Below are 26,981 nucleotides of genomic sequence, written 5' to 3'. Positions count from 1 at the left end.
ACTTAAAAAAAACCTTTACTTAAGACTTTAAAGAGCTAAGTAATGGCGCCTCCATGTGGGAAATATATGCAAGACAAAATAGAGACGGCAATTTGAACTGGATTTCTGTAACTTATTAAATCTAAATAAAAAATCCAGATATATTTAAAGTGTAGACTATAACTTTAACACCTGATATTTTTTATTACAGGTAATGAATGATTTTGCATGAGCTTTAGTGTAGGAAGTGCATTTATTGTGCTAGTGACAGTGAACCTAAAAGATAACAAAAAATGTTAAACACTTATTTCTTGATTTTATTTTTTTAAGACATTACATTTTCCCCACTTTTAATATACATAGCATTTTCAGTCTCTATATTCTCTTAAAATCTGGGAACAGGTTACCATATACATTAAATGTTTGCATATTCCATTTTCGGAGTGGTGAATGAACACGATGCAAGTTAACAAACAAACACAATATCCCACATACAGTGAGTTAAAAGTAAAAACACATTTTATAAAATGAGAGATAAGAGATGTGAATTATCAACAAGCAGCAGCGGGTATCTAAAGTATCCAAATTTAAAGTCGGGTAAGGCCTCCAAACAATTGAAAACAATAAATCATACTAAATTGCAGGGATAATGCAACACCTCATTATAACCAGAGTAGTCAAACCACACAACTGATGATTATCTAAAGTCATGTATAATTTCAAATGATAACTAACAGCTAGGAAGATTTGAGGCTTTCCAGTAAAAGTTTAAGGGATCTCAAATTTTCAAAGGCAATAATCAGCATATGAATGTAAGTCTCTATATCTCAGAAATTAACAATGGAGAACAAAGATGAACCATTACTTCTCAAAATATGTAGTTGACAAATGATTGAAACACACAGCGAAATACACAGTGAAAATGTACAGAAAGTGAAAAAAATGTTTTTCTGTTTTAGTCAAAAATTCAGATTTTTTTAAACTCTTATTTAACAATCAAAAATAAATAAAACAAGTAAGCACAATACTAAGTATAAAATAAATAACATGAAATAAATTAATAAAGTGCTGTCATGAATTGGAAATGCTAACAATAAATCTGAAATAAAGATGAAAACTGTTCTATGACAATACATAGAAACGCTATATCCACCTGGATACATGTATAAGAATTTCTATTTTACATTTTTACACATTATCTTTAAATATTGCTACAGGAAAATGTTTTGGAAAAGAAAATCCACATTGTGGAAATCAAATGGAAAATAGTTTCACTTAACTAATTCCTTAAATTCATTTTAACTTAAGGAATATTTTCCTAGAATGTTAAAACACTCATTTAAAGACACACAGAGGAAACATATGTAGGCATCACTTTTTGCATGAACAATACATTTCAAAGATGCATTTCAACATGCCTTCACCATTAACATCAAATTTAAAAGAACACTGATAAGAGGCGTTTTAAAATCATATTGAGCAAAAGCTACTATAACTGTGGAAGCATGTCTCTGCATATCATCATCATTTCTAAGAGGTGAGTGTTTAATATCTGTAAAATAAATCAGATACTCTTGGACAAAGAAAACTGCTACTTTACCGTATTGGGAATGTCTGAATTCTGTATGATTTCAAAAGACTTAAGCAAGAGATCCATTAAAATTTGTTTCCACATCGGAAAACAAAGTGTTTTTTTAGGGAATGTGCAATAGTGAAAAAACTAGTGAAGAAACTGCCTTCTGCGAGAACCCTGCAAAAAACTGAATGTATTGCATTTGTCCTGAACTCATTTTGTATACACACAAAAATACCTGCAAACACACACGCACGCATACACACACGCACGCACGCAGTTTTCTAAACCAGACATTATTTGTGAGATTTTTAGTGCTGTACTTCTAGAACCCTAATAAAAACATTTTTGAGAGTATTTGAACTGCCAAAAGAGCGTCCTTATATCTCACTCACAGTCTACCCAGCAGGCATTGCTGCACTCGGGTCAGTTGTCTGCCAAATATTTACCTGTACAATACAAAAAAAGAAAAACATCTTTATATCAGATATAGTATAAACAAAACAGACTTTGTTTAATACACATAACAACACATAATAAACATATACACTGAAAAAAATGATTCATTGAATTTAATCAATTTTTTTAAGGTAAGTGGTTGCAATCAATTTATTTAAGCTACATTTAAACAAAAAAGATTAGTAAAAGTAAAATAAAATATAAAGCTTTTGTTTAAATGTAGCTTAAATAAATTGATTGCAACCACTTACCTTAAAAAAATTGATTAAATTCAATGAATCATTTTTTTCAGTGTAGGTGCGGCTTCCCAGACAGGGTTTAGATAAAGGCGGGGTGCACAATCTCTGAAAGCCAATGTTGACGTTTGAAATCACCTAAACAAACACACCTACCCTACCTAATAGAATCTGGACCTTCTTTTGATAGACCCGCCCCACACATACGCAACCCAGGCAATGATGTTGGTTAGTAGACACGCCCCTTACTGCTGATTGGCTACACATGTGTTTTGGTACTCGGCCCGACTCCCTTTTCCAAAGTGTTTTTCAAAAAACATGCACCCAGCCTTAAATCCAGGACTAGGCCTTTAAGATAGGACATAAGTAGTTTTACAAACAAACCTTACAAAAAAAGCAATACTGGTGTGCATTTTAAAACAAAACAATTTGATATATGTTAAGATATGTCAGTACATGGTATTTTTAAATTAAGGCAGTTTAAACATGCATTTAGTCTGGGACTAGGATAAGCCCTGTCAGGGAAACATAAACACATAACAATATCAATACTTTATTAAACATACAGACCTGCTGAAAACCTTTTTTTAACAAGGGAGAGTCTGTAACCGGCCCCTACAAGTTGGAAATCACAGCCGGACAGAGTGCTGCCCTCACTGGAGAACTGCACAGAGAGCTGTGAGGGTTTACTGGGACCATCAGCTAACTGGAAGCGAGCCAGTAAAGCTCCCACCCCTTAGATGAGACACACAATAACAAAACAGACAAGAACTGAGCAGTCACAAAATGCTAGAGAAATTTTGTTCACAAAATAAACCTGTTAGTGTTTGTGATCGGATCACCAAAATACATTGATTAACCTCTAGACTAAACCAGTGCTAAAAAGAAAAATTTAACATAAAACCACATTTCAAAATCAACCCTACTGAAAAATCCAGCTTAGATCAGCATAAGCAAGCTGGTTTTGCTGGTGTAGCAAGCTGGTCTAGCTGTGTTTTGGTCACTTTTTAAGCTGGTCTAGCCGGACTTAGCTGGTCAGGCTAGAAGACCAGCTCACCCACCAGCATGACCAGCTTTGCCAGGCTGGGAGGGCCAGCTTAAACCAGCTAGTGCCACCTTAAAGGTGCATTGTGTAAATTTCAGCGGCATCTAGTGGTGAGGTTGCGAATTGCAACCAATGGCTCAGTCCAAACTTTGCTTTTGAAACGCATAGAGAAGCTACGATAGTAGGGTGAGCATACGTGCAATTCTTCCCGGACGCATCCTGGCCAGGATTTCGTTGCGTCTTCCGGAAGTCGTATTTGTTGACCGCATACGCCATTCAGTTAAAAACATAAGACATACAATCGTAGTTTCATTCTTACCTTAAAAGGTAACGGTTGCTTTTCTGTAATAATGACAATAATCCTCTATGATGTATGCGGAAGACGCACCGAAATCCTGGCCAGGACACGTCCGGGAGGAATGACATGTATGGTCACCCTATACGATAGCCACCACCAGAGAAATGTCATCATCGGAGACAACTTAGTAAAAAAAGTTTGTCCGTTAAGGGCTTCTGTAGAAACATGGCGGAACAAAATGGCGACTTCCACGTAAGGGAACCCTGAGTGTATATAGATAAAAACGTCTCATTCCAAGATGATAAAAACATAACGGTTAATTATAAAAAGGTCTTTATACACCCCTAAAAATATAGTTTTGTATATTATTTTGCATTTCTATCAAGAGATTATTTTAAAAATTACACACTGCACCTTTAAACCAGCTAAAACCAGCTTATGCTGGATTTTTCAGTAGGGAAGTCCCCATTATATTTTGGCATTGGAGCAAAACAATAATATTCAAAATAAGTCAATAATTTTCTATTCTGAAATGGTTCAGTTTGGTTTAAGCTACAGCCAACTACAGTTTGATTGAAAGCAGATATTTGCACTCTGCAGTGAACCGCAATGTTTCAACTGCTAAGCTTGCAGAATGAATACAAGCTTAAAATCACATTTTGCAGTCCGAACAGACATTCACTGCTGAGCTTAGTATTATCCAGCCGATGTAAGAGCTTCAAACTGGCCTGTTTTCAAAGCGGTAACAGAATCATATGTGAAGTGTAGTTTAATTCCTATAATCTACATAAAATGTTTATGTACTGTAGGCATTTGACTGCAACGAACATCTAGGGTTATTTAGTTTGCATAGTATTTCCACAAGCAATCAAATTTACTACCAAGGCACCCTGCCAAAGATATCACATTGTGTGAATGCCAGAAAGCGGAAAAGCTGCTGGAAGATTTGCTTTTTTAATCATTTTATAAGAACAAATACCTCCATTTTCAGATTTCTGTGAGAGCTCTGTGACTTTCCATGCTATTTTCTGTGTGTCTGGATTCCTTATGAGGCAACACAGAGAAACATTAGTACACTTAAACGCATTGATCTTTGATGATTAGTGCACAATGATCTTTACCAGGTGGCAGGTGGAAGCATGGCCTGGAGTTTGTTTACGCCGCCGTCCACAGCTGCCATGAAGTGGATGTTTGTGAGCGGCGTGGGGACGGGCATGGCCTCTGCATTGTATTTATAGTCTATCCTGAGGTCTGTGCAGCTGGCATCACCACGCCAACTGACTGCCAGGTTCAGTGGTGTTGACTGAATCCCTTGGGTTGACACCTTTAAGCACAAATCTCGAATATCACACACTACTACAGACATGATGCACCTGAGGAATGATTCGAATACTTCTACATGCACAAAGACTTTAAACAAACAACATGTTTTTTAATGTAAATGCATGCGCTACAATGCTGTAGTTCTTATGTTGCTAATGTTTAGCTCACTTGGTACTTGAGCATGTCCACATTGTAATAGGTGGCCTGTGGTCTCTGCTCAGCCACTTTCTTCAAGTGACTCATCAAGCTCGTCATGTTCACCCAAAACTCCTTTGAGTCACCCGTAGGTGGCGTGGTGTCCCTGCAAGACAAACATTTCCAGTACAATTTCTCAAATGAGCTTCTAAATATTTCATAGTCTATTTGAAACAAGATGGATTTATATTACATGTACAAGTGTAAGTGCAACAGGGCCGCTTAAATCTTGTTTTAACATTTTTTATAGAAATGTGTGCTTGCTTATGCAAAACTCACAATCATTATGCTACAGTATAGGCAAAATAGCCAAAAATCTCTTTACTGTTAACAAAAACAATTAATTAGCAAATTTAGGGGCCAGTCACACCAAAAGCGCTTTAAACGCGTGCAAACGCAAGGCGTGACGCACTGCCTTTTTAAAAAAAAGAGCAGTGCGGCGCAGCTTTTCATATCGCTAAGCAACCACAGAGTCCGCTGTCTTGTCAATCAAATATTGAAGCGTGAGCGCTCTTTTGCTGTTAACTGTCATATTAGCAGACACTTTTAAAGAGGACGCTTGCTCTGACCTTGATTGAGGGTGAGAGGTACACAAACACGCAGGAGAGAGTGAGCGAGTGGAGTCCGGTTCTTCAAAGCAACTGTAAACTTCCCTCACCACAACGTAAGGCCCGCCTCTCCCCTCATTCGATTGGACGATGGAAAGCCGTGAATGACGTCGGGCGCTTTTCCGCTCTCAGCGCTCTTTCAAAAACGCGTGCGCGGCAGGCGGCAAAAAACGCAAGGCGCTCGGCGCGCATAAACAGCGCGCAAACGCGCCCTGCCCATAGAATATCATTCAAGAAAGGCGCCTGCAACTGCCATAAACGCTTTTGGTGTGACTGGCCCCTAAGGGGGCAGTTTACACAACAATGATTTTAACCGTAAACAGGAACATTTTAATTTGTAGTAATAAACTGACCTCATCTCCCATCTCAACAAAACTGCTTAAAGCTTTCGCAGTCTTGATTATTTGCATTTATGAGAGATGCGTATGTGCGCAGGCATGTACGGTTTCTTTGCAAGGTAACATCGCCATCCACTGGCCTGGCACGTGTAATACAGCTGTTTTATTGGTCTGCAGATCTGTGTAACATGAATCTTTTTGACTGAATTGTCGTGTGTACGTGAAATTTTTTTATAAACGCAAAGAAAAACTCTTCTGTTTTTTACTACATCGTTGTCATGTAAACATAGCTTGAGTATCAGTACTGCGAGTGTTTATTTTACCAGCACAGGAGCTGTGGGTTGGGAAGGACTTGCTCCAGTCGATTGTACTGGCTGATGGTGAAGGTCAGCACTGGTGGACTGGGATGGCTGGAGAAGTGTCTGGTAATCCCTGCTGGAAAAGACAGCACCATTTCTCCAGTGATTTTCACCAAACACCTGTACAATGAGAAAAAAACAGTGCTTTATAACAATAATAGATATTGATATGTTTACTGAAAAATACTAGTTTTGGGACAAAGCAAAACAGAAATGGCACTGTATTGTGAGAATAATACCCTTATATTTTAACATCATGGACAAGTACATTTTGTCAGGAAGCCCAAATCTACGTCACTGTTGACCAGCGGCAGCCAGTGACTTCTTTTTCGACGGCGCTCGATTCGAAGTTCGTCACAACATGTATGTAGCCCGTCATGTGTGTGGTTCGTAATTTCAAAATACGTGTTCTGCGCATCGAGGGATCCTATGTGTATCATGTGTCTTGTCAAAATAAGTGCCTTCCCCTACTGAAAAATCCAGCTAAGACCAGCATAAGCTGGTGAGCTGGTTTAAACTGGTCTCCAGCTTGGTTTTAGCTGGTTTTGCTGGTGTATGAAGCTGGTTTTGCTGGTGTAGCAAGCTGGTCTAGCTGTGTTTTGGTCTCTTTTTAAGCTGGTCTAGCTGGACTTACCTGGTCAGGGTGGAAGACCAGCTGGCCCACCAGCATGACCAGCTTTGTCAGGCTGCGTAAGCCAGCTGGGACCAGCTACCAGCTTATGCTGGTCTTGGCTGGATTTTTTAGTAGGGTCTACAGACGCGTCTAAAGGGTTTGTGTTAAAAGAGACACTCGCGTTTGCCAGATACTCACATAATCTCATGCGTAATCAAAGTTTACTGTTAAGGGAGTGTCTTGCATGTATTTTGTGAAAGTGAGCGTCTCTTTTATCATAAACGGTTTTGACGCGTGTGCAGCAGGCACATATTTTGACAAAACACGTGATACACATGGTTTACATGACGCAACAAACACATATTTTGAAAACGCAAGCAACACACGACACTCCGAACACTTGTTTTGAATTTGCGCCCCCTCGGATGCGCAGTCACTAACCGCCACTGCTGTTGACAGACCTAGGTGTTGACTGTATGGATCAAAACTTTAAGGCTGCACACGTTAGGTAGCAGCTTGCATACCAGCACCAATAGTGTCGCAGGGATGACGTCTTTTTGTAGGCTAACCAGGAAGTTAGCAAGACGATGGTTCCCTCACTAAAAAAGCCCATTCATGTTTCCCATTGACTTTTGGATTTTTGCAAAAAATCAACAAAAGTTAGTCTTTACAGATGAAGACAACTTTTATGAATTTTAAAGTCAAAATTCAGCTCTTTATATTTTTTTAGTATACGCATTTAAATTGCTTTTAACTTTTGTTAAACACAGAGCTTATTTTTTTGATTATCCAAAAGTCAATGGGAAAAATTTATGGGCAGCATCCCAATAACTTCTGGGTTAGCTTACAAAAATCCGTCATACTAGCGGCACTCTATAAAAAAGAGGTTGTCCAGACAATAAAGAGAAAAAAACAGGAACTGGTACCAAATGTATTTCCAAAACCGTACTGTTTTGTACCAAATTTTGTCTATGAATGTATCTGTCCAATCTTTTCTCAGAAAGTGATTTTGAGCTTGTGGAAAGGTGCTATCTAAAATAAACTTAATAGTTATTAAGATAAAAACAATAAAATAAACAGAAGTTGATATTATAAGCTCCCCACAGGTAGTGCAGTAACAGTAGATGATCTCCTTGACTTCAAATAAGAGCTTATTTTAGTGTAATAGCTGCTTACTTGGTGGGATCTGCTCCTTTAAAGTAAGCGCTGATGGTCTCTGTAAATGCGGCTGCCACTGGCAAAGTGTCCTGTGGTCCTATTGTAAGAGGGCTCGGACCTCTGGAACATACTGAAATGAAGACGTGAATCCAGTTTTACCTAAAGGTATCACAACGTCTGACACTGAACTTATTATGACCTTATGCCCTAGAAATGCCAACTAGAAATGACTAACAAATAAGCATGTATGTAGCATCCATATTAACAGTTAAGAAAAAGCATCCCAAGTATGAAAAACTGCAATAGTGATTAGCAAATAAGCAATAGCTGATTTAAGCAGTTTTTGAGACATCTTTATTGTAACCCACCTGACAAAGACAGGTTGAGTTCTCGGCCTAATGTTGGTGTGGAGGCTGCGCTCAGGGATGTTACTGATGAGATGGAGGAGGTGCTCTCAGCTCTGGCCAGAGGAGCAAAGGGTGGAGGACTCCAGGATTGAATAGGGGGGCTGAATGGACGAGCCTGTGGAAAAACAAATCATGATCTTAACATATCACTGAGAGAAAGATTAAAGTTTTCAGAACATATAGTAAACATATACAGTATACAGCCAAAGATGATTCAGGGGTTTACTTACAAATGTAGCAAATGTTTAAAACAGGTTTTATATTTATATTATTAGGTGTATATTTATAGATTTATATTTTATATACATTTTCATTCAAGTTATATTTTTGGGGATTTTTGCCATTATCCATTAGGATAATGAAGACAAATGAGAAAGTTATAATGGAGAAAGAGGATGTGATGATGATGATGAGAGGAAACAGGGCAATGGATATAATGCACTGCCTACAAGGCTATAGCTCAGCCTAAAACGTTATACTGAAAATAACTTTTTTGAAAATACTTTTTTAAGATGTTAAATAAATCTTTGGTGTCTCCAGAGTACGTATGTGAATTTTTAGCTCAAAATACCATAAAGATACTTTATTATAACATGTTTTAAATTGCCACTTTTTAGGTGTGAACAAAAATGTGGCGTTTTAGGTGTGTCCTTTAACATGCAAATGAGCTGATCTCTGCACTAAATGGCAGTGCCATGGTTGGATAGTGCAGATTAAGGGGCGGTATTATCCCCTTATGACATCACCAGGGGAGCCAAATTTCAATTACCTATTTTTTCACATGCTTGCAGAGAATAGTTTACCAAAACTAAGTTGTTCTTTTTTACATTTTCTAGGTTGATAAAAGCACGGGTGACCCAATTATAGCACTGAAACATGGAAAAAGTGAGATTTTCATGATATGTCCCCCTTAAAAACCCTAAAATGATCAATAGCTGTGTTGAGTCCACTGATGCATTCATACCAGTTCTGCTAGACTTGGTTTTCCAGGTGGTAGTTTAGGTCTCGAAGATGGTCTTGGTGGTAGAGGTGGGATTGGGCTGCCAGCAGATAGCGGAGTGCAAGCACGTGCAGGAGACGACCGTCCTTAGAGCATAAGAGCTATTGCTGTAATTTATCTGTTACTGAAGTACCTGAATGTGGTTCTCACATTTCAAAAACAGCACTGAGGTTACCTTTACAGTTACCATTAACTGTACTGTAGTAAAAAAAAGTCCTCAATAGGGTAAAAATGAAAATGAACCATTTATTCATAGATTTGTTCTTTTTGGGTGAACTAACCCTTTAATATTTTCATGTGAATAGGCATTACACCCCCCTTAAATTATATCCATGAACTTACCGCTGCCGGGCCCTGGGGATCCCACTACGCTCCTGTAAGTTGGAGGAGGCAGTGGAGGTGGTGTTCCTCTGAAGCCTCCTGCTGCAATGTCTTTAGGAGATGTCCCAAACATAGCAAACTCCTCTCTCATCCCAGACAACTCTGGGGTTCTTCTGTTATCATCTCTCAGGGCGAGAGGGGAAGATCCGTGTGGTGGGTGGTCTGGTGGTAGAAAGGGGAGCCCAGGGCTGGAAGGGGTAATGGGAAACTCGTGGCAAAGCTCTGCCTCTGGGAGTTGAAAGCAGGAGGGAAGGGGTAGGGGGCTCAGAGGAGATTCTGAGGGTGGGGGCGGTGGAGGTGAATCTGGTGGTGGGATGGGGTGGAGGGGGGGTGGTGAATCTGGAGGTGGGATGGGGTGAAGGGGTGGAGGTGATGAGGAGGGAGGCGGCAGGTTGACGGGCGAGGACGGGGGCGAGGATGGTGGTGAGTCCGCAGGGGAGGAGGACAGTGGAGGAGAAGGAGCTGGCTCATCGGGGGGTGGAGGTCTGGCAGGAGAGCCCTTAGTGAAGCTCACCCAACTGCACTGCACCATATCTGAGCCAGATTTGGGTGTCTCGACAGGACCAAAAACATTGTCCAGGTCAGGCATGGATGCCCCTCCCACTGGGTCTGATAATTGGGCATCCTGATAGACAGAGGATGATCTGTCTCCTCTGACGCTAGGAACCACACTATAATAACCTGGATGGACAGAAATGTATTGAAAAGAAGGAACAGGCATGTTAAAAAATCCGACTACCATGCCAGAATTAGATTTGTTGTTTATGCAATTGCATAGTGATCATATACAATTGTTTCTCAGTCTCTTTAATAGAATACATCCAGACAATACAGGAAATGTGTATATAGTATTAAAACTGTATAAAAATGTAAACTGATGTGTCAAGTATTTAGGGTAAACTCCTCTTCCACTTGAGCAATAGTAGGAAACTGCAGGATCTCTTAAACCTAAATTAAATTAAATCATAGTTTCTAATTTGAAAGAAATTAGTCTTTTTACTTCATTCTGCTCAAAAATGCTCAAGATGTGTTTAGTGCCAACTTAGAGAGGTCACACTAAACACAGACGATGCCTAAAAAAGTCATTTAGTCCTAAAAACGATTTTTTTTTATTTTTTGTACATATTTCCTATATTTTCTGTCTGTATCTTAATAAAATAGATTGAAAAATAAATATGGATGGACATTAAACTTCCAAAACAACAAAGCTGGTGGTGGTGGCCTAAGACTTTTGCACAGTACTGTATATTGAGATATATATACTAAGGTATTTAAAAGTAAAATTGACTGAACGTACCAGAGGATTCAACAGAGCTGGAACTACGTCCAGGTGGTGTGACAGGAATGTTCTTTGGAGGAAGTGGAGGCGGAGCTTAAAGGACAGAGGATGACATAATAATGTATTATGCAAGTAAAAAAAGATTACAAAGGAGTAGAAAAAGGACATGACACTAGTACAGCACTTTTGTTTATGTAAATATGTATATATTGCTTAGTTGCAATTTTTTTAATAAAGTCACAAATAATTAGTTGTCCTCTGCAGCAAACTGTTAAATGTATTGCTTTGTAGTCTGCTGCATAACAGCACTCTTTAATTAGTGTTTGATATTTGCCTTTTATTGATGACAACTTTGATGCTTTGTCATTAGAAATGCATATAAAAATGGACATCTGACATTGTCATGCAGGAGCTGAAAGAGCAAAGCGTGTGGTCCAGTACCTCCAGTAGGGAGGGATCTGCTGAGAACACAGCTGGAGATGGGACTAGACTGACACCACATCTCTGGCTCAACCATAAACACTAAAGAAGGTACAAAACAAAGGAAGAAAGAGGACATTATTAGCATGAATGAGAAAAACATTCCCCTGTCCATTTCTGGAAAAAAACTAATATTTCAAAGCTCATATCAATGCAAGATGTAACAAAAAGTTTTTTATTACATTTTTTATAATGCTAGTGCTTACATGTTTTTTTTGTAAATCCTATTTTCCATAAATAATAAATTCACTAAACTATTCAGACCGTTCCCTGAGGAAAACCTGTTTACTTTCTGTTCAAAATTTGGTTTAATCATTTGTAAATATGATGTTATATATGTTATTAAAAGTAATATTTATATTTTGTGTAATATAAAACTGTACCTGTCAAAATAATTTGCAACATCCTGGTTACCACATGTTATTAGTTTTGAGTGGTTGTTATCTGTAAATAACAAACCTGCAAATGTCGCGGCTGGCCAATCAGAATCAAGCATTCCAACGAGCCGTATAATAATAAAATGTAACTAATGTCTCTTCTGTGTTCCATGGATAACAGGAAATGATACAAGTTTTGAACAGAATAAGCACATTTTGGGTGAACTAAGAATGTGTCATGTCTTGGGACACATTCTGCTTGTATTTCTATTCCTGTACTTTAGCTCAATTTCCGTGGTAAAAAACTGCGTCATCAGTGTCAAGGTCATGGGTTTGATCCCATGCATGACTTGAATGCATTGTACTATAAGTCGCTTTGGATGAAAGTGTCTGTTAAATACATGAAAAAATGTACTTGTTTATTATATTTCTCTATATTATTCACACATATTATGTGATCCATAGTACCATGGTAAAAATAGTTTAACAAAATCTCTACCGGTTTAAATGAAATTTCTACAGTCAAACTGTCGAGCCCTAGCAGATAATTACTGTAATAACTGTCATGATTTGTTACAATTTTAATTCAGTCTTTATAAGCCTGCCAGCAAGAGAGACGATTTACCTTCTGAATTGTGTGCTTCAAAATTAGTTTCAAACGGTGGTCCGAAGAACGCTGAGCTGTGTTCTCTTACATTGTCAAACAAAAACAGAACAAGAAAGATCAAACCACACAAAGAGCCTCCAGATAGGAACATGTAATTAAGTTTAATTTGGTAATTTAATAAAGTGTGTAGAACCACAGATTCATAAAGGGTTTCAGACTAACCTGGGTGTGTCTGAACCAGGCCCTGGGGTTGTCGTGGGTGTTGGAGTAGATCGTCTTGGTCTGGCAATCTCCTCACCTGCAATATGTAAAAAGGGGTGAGTTATTTCTGTATTTATAATTAGACGTTGACATTTCATATTGATTGATGATCACCACTCAGGAAACAAAATCATGTTTGAACACTTACTTGAAAGGTTTCTTTTCATCTGGCACTGTAATAAGAAATAAAAACAGATAATGGCCAACAACAATAGCAAAATGTTGAGTTGTGATTTAAAACTGTCTATTTTACAATATACACCTGGTTGATAAAATGTTCATTATAAAAGAGATTTATTCACACAGGCCGTACTACAAAACAAGTACCCAATAAAAAATAAGTAATCAGGCATTGCTATGACAGCTATTACTCATCCATCATCAGTTAATGTCAAGAGCAGGGTAGTTTTTTGACACTTGGACTTTGTTTTCCATTAGTTTCATTCATCTCAACACCAGTTATGTTTATAAAATTTACTTAAATGCCCTAATATAACTAAAGGCCTAGTATTGGATTTATCTAAACCCTGTCTGGGAAACCGTTCCTTGATCTGTCAGCACAGATGTAACACACTGTGAACAATCATTCCAATGAGACGCGTTCCATCGTAGATGCAAAAACAAAACATCATCTAAACCAACAACCACAAAATACACTTATTATGAAAACAAAAAATAAATAATTTATCTATATTGTAAAATTTTGAAAGATGCACAAATTTTATGATATTTCTGTATCACATTCATAGCTGATTAATGTACTACTAATAAATATACAGAATTTTTTTTTAATTGCCACAGATAATATCATGCCAGTATGGACAAATGCACAATAATCCTTAAAAACTCTACTTACTGGACTTCTCCTCTGTGATCAGCAAAAAGGAAGAAAGAAACCTGGTCAGGGAGCAGGTCAGAAATCAGTCATATTAAAAATGATTAAAGGGGACATTTCACTAAACTTTTTTAAGATGTCAAATGAATCTTTAGTGTCCCCAGAGTACATATGTGAAGTTCTAGCTCAAAATATTATATAGATAATTTATTATAACATGTTAAAATTGCCACTTTGTAGGTGTTAGCAAAAATGGTTTAGGGTGTGACCTTTAAAATGCAAATGAGTTGAACTCAATGCACTAAATGGCAGTGCCGTGGTTGGATAGTGCAGATTAAGTGGCAGTATTATCCCCTTCTGATATCAAAAGGGGGAGCCAAATTTCAGTATTTTTTCACATGCTTGCAGAGAATGGTTTACCAAAACTAAGTTACTGGGTTGTTCTTTGGGGACACTGGGAAACACTGGGGACTTAATTATAGCACTTAAACATGATAAAAGTCAGATTTTCATGATATGTCCCCTTTAAGTAAGTAAATAGAAAACCATCTAAAGGAAAAAGTATCACTGGTCACTAATGATACAATCAGCATCAATCATGCAACCATGTTGACACCACACATAAAGACACCCACCAAGATGACACTACTGTTATCCCGCCCACATACAAACTACAATGAATGTAATATGCTAAAAAAATGAAAAACAAGGCTTGACCAATCACTTAATTGTGTGTGATTTTAAAAGATAAAAACGGGTACAAATAATAAAGTGTTTAATATACCTACACAAATGCAATAGCTTCTTTAATTTTAAACACTTAAAGGGATATTTCAGCCAAAAATGAAAATAATGTTGTTCCAAACTCGTAAGACCTCCATTCATCATCTAGTTTTTTTTGACCCTTCATTAAAAATCTATGTACGGTGTCCATGTCCAGAAAGGTAATAATAACATAATTTAACTATAATTTCCGCGATCACGGAATCGCGGAATTGGCAGATTAACACGGAATCTAGTATTAACGCGGAATTTCGCGGAATTTTACATATTTTGAATAAAATTATGTTTTTGTGTGGGAGACGAACGTATGTCTGGGGGACACACCCCCTCCCGTCATTTCAGACCCCCTCCAAAACAATAAAACCATGTGGAAGCGGCTCTCCACGATCTGCTTTCGTCAGCGAAAAAATTAAGAAATTCGACGCTAAGCATTTAGTTCTGAGCAGTTCTCACATGACTTTTATGTGACCGGAGAACTGTTATTTTGTACGTTTTGTCAACATTCTGTTCACGGTGAGCGCAAAGATACATGCACTCTCTCATCCACGTCTGTCTCACTGCACTTCTCTCACGTTCACGCGCCCTCGCATCTGTCCGAAGTCCGAACACAAATCCTCATGTATTTTGTACGCACGTGTGTGTGTAAATGCATGTTTTACAGTCATTAAGTAATCGTGTTATCCAGTTTTTCCCCAAATCATTTACATTTTAATCATTAACATTAAAGGCACACTCTTTGTATGACTAAAATAACAGTAAAGGATAAAAAAATTGCCAAAAATTAAAACGGATAAAACGGAATTTGCAAAAATTAAAACGGAGAAAACGGAATTTGGGAAAAAATAAAACGGAATTTGGGAAAAAATAAAACAGATTTTATAGGGCCCTACATAATCAAAGTAGTCCATGTGACATCAGTGGGTGAGTCAAAAGGTGTTGAAGCATCGAAAATACATTTCGGTCCAAAAAGTCACGTGACTGCAGTGACGCGGATGACGATCAGACATGTTTGAACAAAGTTTTTTTTTCTACAAAGTTTTTTTTTCCAAACTACAGTGTCCATCTCTCTCAGACTGTAAACATAGCCCGGGCGCACAAAAAAAAAACAGCTGGGGCGCACCAGATAACACGTCAGCCGCGTCACTGCAGTCACGTGACTTTAGTGTTGTGCATGCTCTTCATAACAGACTCAGACAAGTAGACAATGCTGAATAAAGTCATGATTTTTATTATTTTTGGACCAAAATGTATTTTCGATGCTTCAACACATTCTAACTGACCCACTGATGTCACATGGACTACTTGATGATGTTTTTATTACCTTTCTGGACATGGACAGTATACCGTACATAGATCTTTAATGACGAGTCAACAAGCTCCCGGACTAAATAAAAAACATCTTAAACTGTGTTCCGAAGATGAACGGAGGTCTTACAAGTTTGGAACGACATGAGGGTGAGTTTTCATTTTTGGGTGAACTATCTCTTTAAGATGTACATTTCAGTAAAATTTAAGATTAACTGCCTGACAGTAAAAATTAAATCCTTGAAAAAAAGTCCTTGTCAACTATTATTCAAACACAGCACTAAGCTCACCACTATGACCAGGCAAAAGCCTTATATTATTGCGAAGATATCACACACGCATTAAATGTTTTCTGCAGAAGCACAGACTGATGAGATTGATGGCAAATGAATTCAATGGTGAAGAGGTCACAACAGAGTACAACAACCACATCACTTACCGGACTCTTCCTCTGTACGAGGAAACAAACAGAAGAGCAAAGGAAATCAACTCATTTGACACTGAAACTCTTGTGCGCATTATCCCCTCACAGCTTGATCATTTTAAGAGTCTTACCAAAGGAGAAGGAGATATCGCCAGGGTCCCAACAGAGGCCTTCAGCTCATCCATAGTGGACACTGTGCAGTTACCACTGTTTGCCGTCAGTGGCTTGATCTTGATCTTAAATTTCTTCCCATGTTCCTCCTCACCTTCTGACTCGCTGGAGGAGCAGTATGTTTTGACGGTTGGAGGTGGTGAGTCTCATTAAGGAAGATAATTTTTTTACAAATGAGAGTAGACTAGCAGGGTAAAGATGATTTTGAAACCTCTAATATTCACCTGGTATTGTGGAGACACTTCTGATACCCCAAATTGAGATCCGCTTTTATAAAAATCCCAAAATATTCAATAAAAATATTTAGAGATCAATGCTTTAGCAACCATCCACACCCTAGTCTCGCGTCTTCATTTTGAATGTCTGGGAACCATGGTTGAAACCACAGTTATTTTAAGACAAGAATAGCCAAGGACCACCCAAGTGTTTATATGACTGAGATGTAAAGCAACCAATCAAGTGTCGCATTGTGCGAAATACATGGGTGATTCTCACGAAACCATTAAAAACACCACGGCACTAATGATTTTAGCTTTAAAATGTGTAATATAGTAACATTAAAAAGCATCAGAATTAACACAATACTGTGTTCTACCTTGCACAATGTGTGATTTCAACATAAGAATTTATAATTGTAAATTTTATCTCATTTTCTGCTGAAATTCTCATTACCGCAATGTGTCTGGCTGTGTTTGAACATGCGTTATGTTGTAATTTAATCAAATTAACACAAAAATATTAAGAAAAAAATAAATGGATGTTTTGCTAGACTACTTTAGATGACAGAAAAAATATTTACTGAATATTCATGTATAATAATAATGAAGAAAAATTTGGAAAATGATGTGTCCATGCCTGATGTTCTCATCCTCCGCAACACTTTTTGAGAACAGTTTAAGCACACATACAGAATTTTAATAAAGTTTGATTTTGAGTGACCAAGCACATGGACCAGTTACTTCAAGATGGCTACCAGGTAAGATCATTTTTTTTACAGTTAATTTGAAATATTGTCTTTTCAGAATGCTTACACGACATTTTGATTATCATTACCGCAACAGATGCTTATTAAATGTTAATTGAATTAATAGAAGTATAATACTTTGATTTTAAATGCATGTGCAGAATCTCCAAATTATGTTCTTTCAGGTTTGTCATGTCATTTTGAAAATATGTCAGTGTTGATGTTTTCTGACTGTTGCGGTAATGAGATTTTTTAGGACTAATTTTTTTAATTATGTTACAAAAAGTGTTAACTGATAAGTAAAAGTTTTTAAATTAATGTTCCCATTTACTCCAGACTTTGTTTTTCAATGTCTGGTGGGAAAAAAAGTAAATTTAAGCAATTTTTACATTTTCATGCTTGACATTTTTAAAACCAAGTTTTCGTGAGAATCACCCACATCATTCACAATCATCTATAATGTCTTCAAGAAAGTTTATAACAACAATGGCAAACAGGTTAAAATATATATTTTATATTCCACCAACTGCTTCAAGCAAAACTCTTGGATATCTTTTAAAGGTGCAGTGTGTAGATTTTAACGGCATCTAGCAGTGAGATAATATAGTAGTGACAAAACGTGCTCTGTACAGCAGTTTGTCCGTTTAGGGCTACTGTAGAAACATTGCGGCACAAAATGGCAACTTCCATGTAAGGGGACCCACGGTTTATGTAGATAAAAATAGCTCATTCTTGGGTAATAAACACGTAACAGTTCATTATGTAAGGTCTTTATACACTACTGAAAATAGAGTTATGTAGATTATATTGCATTTCTGTCAGGAGATCCTTCTAAATGTTACACACTGCACCTTTAAAGACGTGAACCTCGCATACTTCGATCAGACAAATTTGTGTTGTTTCCAGTCGGACACGCAATTTAACCAATCAGGGGACGACTTTGAAGTGTTTTCAGTTAAGTATGGCGTATGCATCAGACAATTAGCCACGGTGCATGGCTGATACTATCCAGACCCTAGCAACATACAAAAAATATTCAAAAACGTAGCAAATCGCATAGCCATGCCCTGACAACCACCTAGAACTCTGAAGTATAATTGTAAAGAGTTAAACTAAAAGACATTTTCCTCCAAAACACAAAAATCTACTGATCAAATAGCTTAATATAAAGGTAGGCATACATAAGAAAGCAAAAGACAGTAGCAGGATGGTATGCAAGATCAGCCAGCAAAATACATTTCATGACTCTGTCATTACAGTCATTATGTACTTATGCAAAACAGTGTGTGCCCTTGAGAGATACAAGGATTTGCATAAGCAAAAGCAATAATCATATGACATAGAAAAAGAGAGTTTGAGTTTTTCAAAAAATGGGCTGACATTTTTTAGACAGATTTAAAGATTGAAAGGATATTTCCCCCTTGTTCTCCAGGTTTAACACTATAACCCTCATCATCCACATCAGGTGAGTTCTGTTATGGATAAAACAAATAAATTAAGCATAACATTCACATAAACTATAAAGGTATTAGGTACAATCAGCATTAAGAAAAATTTCCTTACATATCGATCCCAGTCGATCTCACCATAGAAACCGTTGGGTGCACCATTGGCTTTTTTCTGCGGATAAAAAAAAACACGATAAAAAAACTTGATCAACTAGTGTACAAACTATCAAAATGAAACATTACAATACTACAATATTTAAAGCAAGGTTGTAGACATAGCTTTGTAGAGGTTTGCTGTACTTACAGATCTTTCTTTGTCTGGTGATCCCCTGGAAAAGAAAAAAATGAAATGTTTCGGATTATTTAATCTTAAACATAATAGTTTTGTATAGGTTTCAAATATTGTACGGGTGTCATCCTAGACTATGGTATACAGTTAATCCTAGCATCGGATATCTTAGCCCACTAAGGTACAGATATGTTGTACCTTTGAGGTACCAGTATATAACTTTGAGGTACTAATATGCACCCTTGGCCAAGAATACCTGAACACCTGAATGACATGTGAAGTGACCGTAAGAGGTGATTTTCATGACTGTTTTTACTTACGTGGAGTCAGTGTCCTTTTCTTTCTTCCGTATCCCGAAGGCCTTTCGAGTACGCTTTTTCAATCCTGTTTAAAGTCACGTTTAAAAAACAATTAATAACAAAACAAATAATATACAGTTTTACTAGAATTTATGTAAGACACATGACAGGAAATCGTATATTACATGAGGTCACAATAAATGGATGTATAAATAATAGCAATTTAAATAAATATATCTTTCGATAAATCAAAACAATTCAAAATTAAATATATTGTAGGATGAGAAATAGATAAACATCTCTAAAAACAAAAGGTTAATTTTACATAACTATTTCAACATCTGCAACTACAAAATGCGAAAAAAAAATTATTTTTAAGGCCCCGTTCTGAGTGAACCAAATTAAACATCTCCTAGAAAGTCATGTGCTATTGAAAGAATGTCAACCGAAAAACACTATATAATCTATAGTTTTCAATCTATCAGTCTACTGATTTGCAGAAACAAACACCTTAAAGGGATAGTTCACCCAAAAATTCTGTCATCATGTATACATTTCTTTGTTCTGCTGAACACAAATTAAGATATTTTGAGCAATGTTTGTAACCCAATAATTTTTGAGCACCATTGACTTACATAATATTTTCTTTCCTACTATGGAACTCAATGGTGTCGTGTTTCCTGTTTAATTACAAATATCTTCTTTCGTGTTCAGCAAAACAAAGAAATGATACAGCTTTGTAATAACTTGAGGGTGAGTAAATAATGACAGAATTTTCATTTTGGGGTGAACTATAACCTTAAGGAAACTAAGTAATGTCAATGTGGTGAATATTAACAATTACAGCATGACAATTTATAGCCTGGAGATATTGGCATGATGGCAGTGCTTCTGGGTCTCAGTACCAGTGTAAAACACTTTGTGTGCGTGTGTGTTGTTCACCCATTACGCCCCAAGTCAAGAAGACCTCTAGGCAAACGATGATATTTCTTATTAACCCTTGGCTAAAAGTCAAACAGTTACTACGAACACACACGAGGACATGAAATCACTTCTCTTATTTGCAGAAACAACTATGATAACAAGAATGGTGTGATAAAATGAGATTGAATAAATCTCAGAAATTAATTGGTCTAAAATAAGGGTGAGACAGTGGAACACAGATCACACACATCCTGATGGTAGATTTAAACAGGGGCTGCATAACGTTATACCTTCCCAGTGGATAACCCTTAAAGGCAACCCAATTTTAATGTCCTATTAAGCTATATTTGTGTCACTGTAAATAAAAATCCACATATCCAGTTTCATGATGCACACCGGCTACACAACGTGATAACTTACACGTAATACACTAGACAAACAGAAAAACAAGCACACGCTGCATTTGGACGTCATGCATAGTCAGGTAAATAACGCTATGTATTATTTTTACATGTTTTGCAATTGTATCACTAGATAGATTTTACCAGACAGCGTGAAATGGGGCCTAAAATGCATTTTACCTTGCATCATGGTTGCAACACTTCATTCCTCGGTTTCAACCGAGTAAAGACCGTGACATGAGATACAGCGGCGATCCGGTAACCGGTTGGTAGAGGACAGGTGCATAATGCCCAATGCGCGCGTCCTCGTCTGTCTGGTTTCCCGGTAACCGGTTGGTTAGGCCCCGGGCATCGCCGCATCAAGCAGCATCCACACACGCCATCATCACATAAGAGATGCTGAGCTGAGGACAACCGATGAACGGTGAATGAAAGTGTAGGAGGGTCGCGAAAATACGAACCGCACTATGGAGAAGGCTTGGCTCATGAAAATGAATAAGGTCATGCTGACGTAGCTTAGTAGCCGACAGATCTGCCTCTAACCTAATTCATATTCATAAGCATTTCAACGAATCAGAATTATTTTATTTATTTTATTTTCATATTGGCAGTCACGTTGTAATTATAAAAACGTATTAAAACATGTGTAACGATTTATTGAAATAGAACTCACTTATCTAAACGTCAGCAGCGCCTAACGTCACCCTTTCGGCCAATCAGGAAGGTCTACTGGGTTGACGTCACGGAACGTAATTAATTTTCATAACCCAAACCATCGCCGTAGTAGGATCCGTTCATTCGCGGAAGAGCAAACAGGTTCTAATGTTCCAACTTGTCAACTTAACCCTGAGAGAAAATGTTCATGCATTTTATAGAGCACCGCCTAGCGGTTTTACACAAAACACCGTCGTTAATAAAATCCAGAGCAAGTAAGGTTAGTCATAACAGTAAAAAGTCACAGTAGAAACCGGGGTATTTTCTCAGACTTGAAGACATAATTTCCCAGAGTATTTTGATTTTTGAAAGTCAGTTTCTGTGAAGGTAGGTACCATCAAGAATTTTCTTCAAAATAACTTTTATGTCAAGGAAAATAGATACAGTTGTGACAACATAACACAACCATAACATACACCACAACATTTCATTTTATCAGGGACATTTCAGTGAACTACATTGATGAGAAATACCTCGACCTGGAATTTTTGTTTGAAGTAATTTTGAACAAGGCAACGTGTTTTTTCCACAGTCAACCCTTACTAAAAATTAACCATGGTTTTATTGTGGTTAAAGTGTAGTAACAATATTTTTGTGTGAATTGATTACTATCCGCAAAACCATGGTTTTACTACCCTAACCATGGTTAAACTATGGTTTTTGAAAACCATGGTTGTCATAACCATGATTATTTTGTGGTTGCCATGGTTTTACTACAGTAACCATGTTTTTTGGTTTTAACTGTAACCATGGTTAATTTTCGTAAGGGAAAAATTTGATTATTTATGCTTGCTAATAGTAAACATAAAAGTCATTGAACTAAATTATGAACATTATTCAATGTCCTGAATTCAGTGTGGATTATTCATATTCACATAAATCACAGTTTATTTTTTTTACAGAATGCAAATAGAAACTTCTTTGGACAAATTCAAATACAGATGAACAAAGACAACAAAAAACAATCGTTTTACTACACTAAACATGGTTAACTATGGTTTTTGAAAACCATGCACTGCAAAAAAGGACTTTCTTACTTATTTTTGTCTTGTTTTCAGTACAAATATCTATAAATTCTTAAATTCATATGTATTTTCTTGATGCGCGAAATGGACTAAGAAAATAAGTCTAGTTTTTAGACAAACAATATAACACTTAAGTGAATGTGTGCTTAAAACAAGCAAAAATATCTGCCAATGGGGTGAAAATTTATTTTTTTTAATTGTTTAAAAAAAGTAAACTTATTTCAAGATTTTTTTTCTTGCATTGGCAGATTTATTTGCTTGTCTCAATTTTATATTTTTTGTCTAAAAACTTTTTTCTTAGGTCATTTTGCTTACAAAAAAATGCATCTTAATTTAAGAATTTTTAGATATTTGTACTGAAAACAAGACAAAAATACTAAGTAAGAAAGCCAGTTTTGCAGTGTGGTTGTCAAAACCATTGTAATTTTGTGGTTACCATGGTTTTACTACGAAACCATGTTTTTTTTATATTTTAACTGTAGTAAAACCATGGTTAATTTTCGTATGGGACAGTATGTGCAGGATCTTCCGTATTCTGTTTAGATTTTTTAGCAGGAAGATAGCAAAAGCAAGGTGTCTTTGGGTATTCAGAATAAAGAGGACAACTACATTGGACTGTTTTATTGATCTTCAGTCTTTAATACCACATGTTATGCTAATATAGTCTGCACTTAAATCAGGGCTCCAGACTAACTTTTTTCACTAGGAGCACAGTGGCCCCCAACTGAAAATTTTAGGGGCGCAACTAGAAAATTTAGGGCCACACACCGTAAATCAACATGCTAACCAAATATTCACATTTCTACTGATTTCACTGTATTACTAATACATACTTTAATGATAGATACAGAAAATACAATGTGCTGTTTCAAGTTCAATGTGACACCACAAAAAAAGGGGTCAAATTTACTGGTCGCACATGTGCAACTGGATGTAAAATTCAGTTGCACACTCTTAAATTTTGGTGGCAAAATGTCTGGAGCCCTGACTTTATCAAAACAAATGTACTGGGAATTTATTTATCAAAACACAACAGATTAAATTATTGTGTCTTTGTGGGTCATTTGTTATTGGATATAATATCACATAACCATCAATTCAGCATGACTCCTTATTCATTTTAACATTCCTACTCATTTTCGGTAAGCCTATACTGTAGTTTTAAAGAGCGGCACATATCATCACTATACCCGTGTGAAGGTTTTGATTTATGGAGTAATTATTGTCTACGTGATCCATGTGATGAACTTTCCCTTCTTGTTTGTGTGTGTGTGTTTTTATTCTTATAATCTTGAATAATGAATCGGCTTTCATCTGCTGCCACTTTTTAAAGATAACAATTCTTTGGAAATGTTATCAAACATTGCCTGTATGCAGTGATAACATTTCTGTAATGTTTAGCCGCGTGTATGCTTTTTAAGCTAAACAAAATCTGTTTTCATGCATTTCATGAACGCAATTTCATGCATTCTCATAATAAGTACAAGAACAAGCTGCATTAAAGTCTTAAATGTATCAAAAGTCAAATCTTTGTTTTTACTAAACAATATAAACAATATTAATGTGGTTTAATCATGGTGCCATACAAAGCAACAAGGGGACAGGAGTTAAAAATCTTTATCTTTATTTAAGAACTACTTCAACAACAGATGGAAACTAGCTGAACAGTAACAGTTAACCCCCATTGACTAGGTTGTCTGTACTGCATATACAACATATTGTTTCATATATGCAGTCTGCCTTAAATACTCTATACAAGAAAAATATAAAAAGCCTTTTAACAAGTTGGCTTCTATTTTATGAAAAAAAAAAATATTATGTTTAGCAGTTTAGAAATATATATAATGTGTTAGACAGCATATAATTTTTAAGCTTAGCAGAAAGTTTGCTATTTACTACTTGTCATACTAGGGAAGAGAGCAGATCTGTAAAGAGATTTCCTCGAAAAAGAGACTGATGTACTTGTAAACTACTACAGTTCGTCTACCACAGGCTACGCTACCCACACACACCCGTATGCTTTTTTCCACCAACGTAAAAAAATGTGCAGAGTTGTCACAGGAAAACGAGTAAAAGACTTTTCATTACCTGTACAGTACATCTAAACCTATATATATATAATTTACAATGTTCTTTTAAGAAAAATGCATGCATGATTAGAAATTGCTAATGGAATTGTAAATCATGTAATAAATTACGTTTGCCATTAAAGTCCGCACATTGAACTTAGATTTATGTTAGCAATATTTAAAAGATCAAAGACAACAACCATAAAACTATTAGGTTTAATCAGCATACTATCTGCCATCAGGAACTTAATGCTTTTTTCTGTGTCAACAAGCCTGTTGTTGTTTTGTTCTCCTTCATTGAATTCTGTGAAACCAGCATCTGATATGCTACCTGTCGCTCGACCCTCATCTGAAGTGCATGACCAACGAATACAACTAGAAGGAAGTTGGGCCTTTTCTGTGAAGGGAAAGTGAAAAAACTTGTTTTTGCTATGTGGTGGCTTGATTACTTCCTTCTCTGGACCCGAGAGCCCAAAGAAAGCCTCCAGCGGCCCTCATACTGTATATTGGGTTTCCACGCGTTGCTCCTTAAAACAACAAATTCTTTGACGTCAAACTGACTTTGCTTCGAGGTTCTTCCAAAAAAATCCCAAAATTCCCATGACCACCATGGAAAAAGTTAACCCAAGTGTCACTGCATGTTTGGTAAACAGGCCACTTTTTGAGACAGGCCCTGAATAGCATGTCCCATGCTTTACTTTGCACTCTCTGATAGACCCCCTTTTTTGTCTCCTTTGTGAAATATTTCACAAAAGATGCATGCTTGTATATTAGTAAACTGCGAAAAGTGAAAGCTGCTTCACTTTAAAACTACTTGGTAACACCTAAAAAATGTAGTTTTACAAACTTACATTTTTAAATTAAAAAACGCTTTACTGCAGTTGGTAACACCTAAAATATTTAAACATTTTTACTTAAACATTTCATTTAAAGTGAGAAAATTTAAGTTTAAAAAACTTTTTACTAACTTATAATACAACTTTTACTTTTAACAGTTTATTGTTCGCTAAGCTTATAATAATAAAATAATCCAAGGCAATAGCTTTACAGTAACTCTTCAAACACATAGTTCAACGTACTTTAACTGAACGTCGTCATTACTGGTTATACTCATCATAAAGGTTACCTAATAAACTTGGCTGTGCAGTAAACGGTTCAGTGGTTTTTGCATCTGGGTGACGTCAATATGATCTCTCTGATAGGTGGCCGCGGCAGCAACATTTTCCACCGCTTTGATCTAAAGTAGCATTAATATGATTGTTTGTCATTTGTTTTACGTTTTGCATAACTTTAATAACTAGAAAGATTATTTTTCTCTGTGAATTGGTGATAAACCCTTAGATTTGCTTGAATATTTGGTAATTAACATATTCAATGCATTCGCATTGAAACCCCTGCTTGTTAACTGTATGTTAACTAGAAGGATACATTTTAATGACATGCTGTAGATTATTTTTTCCCTTTTTGGTTCAATAGCTTTCTATCTTATCATAAGCTATCTAATTCTGTTTTATCTAATCTACTGTATCTAATCATATATGGTTATGATATTCAAAAAATAACAGCCATTAGTAAACAATTACTGAAAGCTTTCATTTATTTTTAGCTTAATCTTCTTTTTTTGGTAGGAAATGTGCAACACTTTACCATAAGTTTAATACTAAAATTAATGGTATTAAATATAATAAGGAAAAACACGGATTCCACCAGTGAAATCACAAATGATCAACAGTGTGCATGTTCATCATCGACTCAACCATATAAATATGGATAAAAACAACAACGTCGTAAATTAATATCATAACCATTAATTAGAATTGGGGGCAAATTACATAATAAAAGCCATCAAAGTGCGGTAAATTGTAAACAGGATTCTCAGACTATAAGTCCTCAGTTCAAGGTGAGAGAAATAAAATAAACTGACACAAAGGGTAACCAAAAGCAAAGAGTGTGCATGTTGTTGCGAAAGAGAGAAAGATGCTTATTGAGATAGATTTTAAAGCTAATCTCAGCCTGAGTGACACACATGAACCACATCCCGTTCCTGACCAGCGAGTACAAACAACATGAGGAACCACATTGTTTGACATCAATGGTTGTGTAATTGAGGCTTATTGCTGGCCGTGTTCTGTGAATATTAAAAGGTTAAATTCTAGAAAATAGGATATGAAAGAATGAGGGAAATTATTTGCTCTTATGATGTCAATTTTATGACAGTTTGTTTGACGTGACTTTATCCAAATGACATTAAGAGGTGAGCAACAAAAAGAGGTAATTCTTTAATATTTATAAGAAACAACAACTAGTTATAAATCTTTGAAATATTAATATTATGTGTTTGTGTGTTTATCTCA

General features: G+C 36.4%; 1 protein-coding gene across 3 annotated transcripts; it reads right to left on the bottom strand.

Annotated features, from left to right (window-relative positions):
- Window positions 1-275: 275 nt before the first annotated feature.
- sgip1b (SH3GL interacting endocytic adaptor 1b) lies at window positions 276-21,602 on the bottom strand. Of its 3 annotated transcripts, XM_055202935.2 has the most exons (21): window positions 21,000-21,602; window positions 19,516-19,579; window positions 19,211-19,235; window positions 19,022-19,078; window positions 18,873-18,930; window positions 16,455-16,633; window positions 13,125-13,149; window positions 12,938-13,013; window positions 12,734-12,798; window positions 11,693-11,773; window positions 11,270-11,344; window positions 9,934-10,653; window positions 9,556-9,677; window positions 8,553-8,706; window positions 8,203-8,314; window positions 6,378-6,533; window positions 5,082-5,214; window positions 4,712-4,914; window positions 4,570-4,634; window positions 2,818-2,982; window positions 276-2,001 (listed from the first exon to the last, which is right to left on the bottom strand). In XM_055202935.2, exons 1-21 carry the CDS (start codon window positions 21,007-21,009, stop codon window positions 1,979-1,981), a joined length of 2,568 nt encoding a protein of 855 aa, XP_055058910.2. In that variant the 5' UTR covers window positions 21,010-21,602; the 3' UTR covers window positions 276-1,978. The 3 variants fall into 3 exon arrangements, with proteins under 3 accessions (XP_055058910.2, XP_055058912.2, XP_055058913.2); XM_055202937.2 differs by lacking the exons at window positions 18,873-18,930; window positions 19,022-19,078; window positions 19,211-19,235; window positions 19,516-19,579; window positions 21,000-21,602 and adding an exon at window positions 13,833-13,873 and having other exon boundaries at window positions 16,455-16,554; XM_055202938.2 differs by lacking the exons at window positions 16,455-16,633; window positions 18,873-18,930; window positions 19,022-19,078; ... (1 more) ...; window positions 19,516-19,579; window positions 21,000-21,602 and adding exons at window positions 13,833-13,873; window positions 16,339-16,350.
- Window positions 21,603-26,981: the final 5,379 nt, after the last annotated feature.

This window comes from Misgurnus anguillicaudatus, chromosome 2 (assembly GCF_027580225.2).
Source record: "Misgurnus anguillicaudatus chromosome 2, ASM2758022v2, whole genome shotgun sequence".
NCBI lineage: Eukaryota > Metazoa > Chordata > Actinopteri > Cypriniformes > Cobitidae > Misgurnus > Misgurnus anguillicaudatus.
The sequence above is the reverse complement of the archived record's forward strand: the minus strand, read 5'-3'. Positions and strand labels throughout refer to the sequence as shown.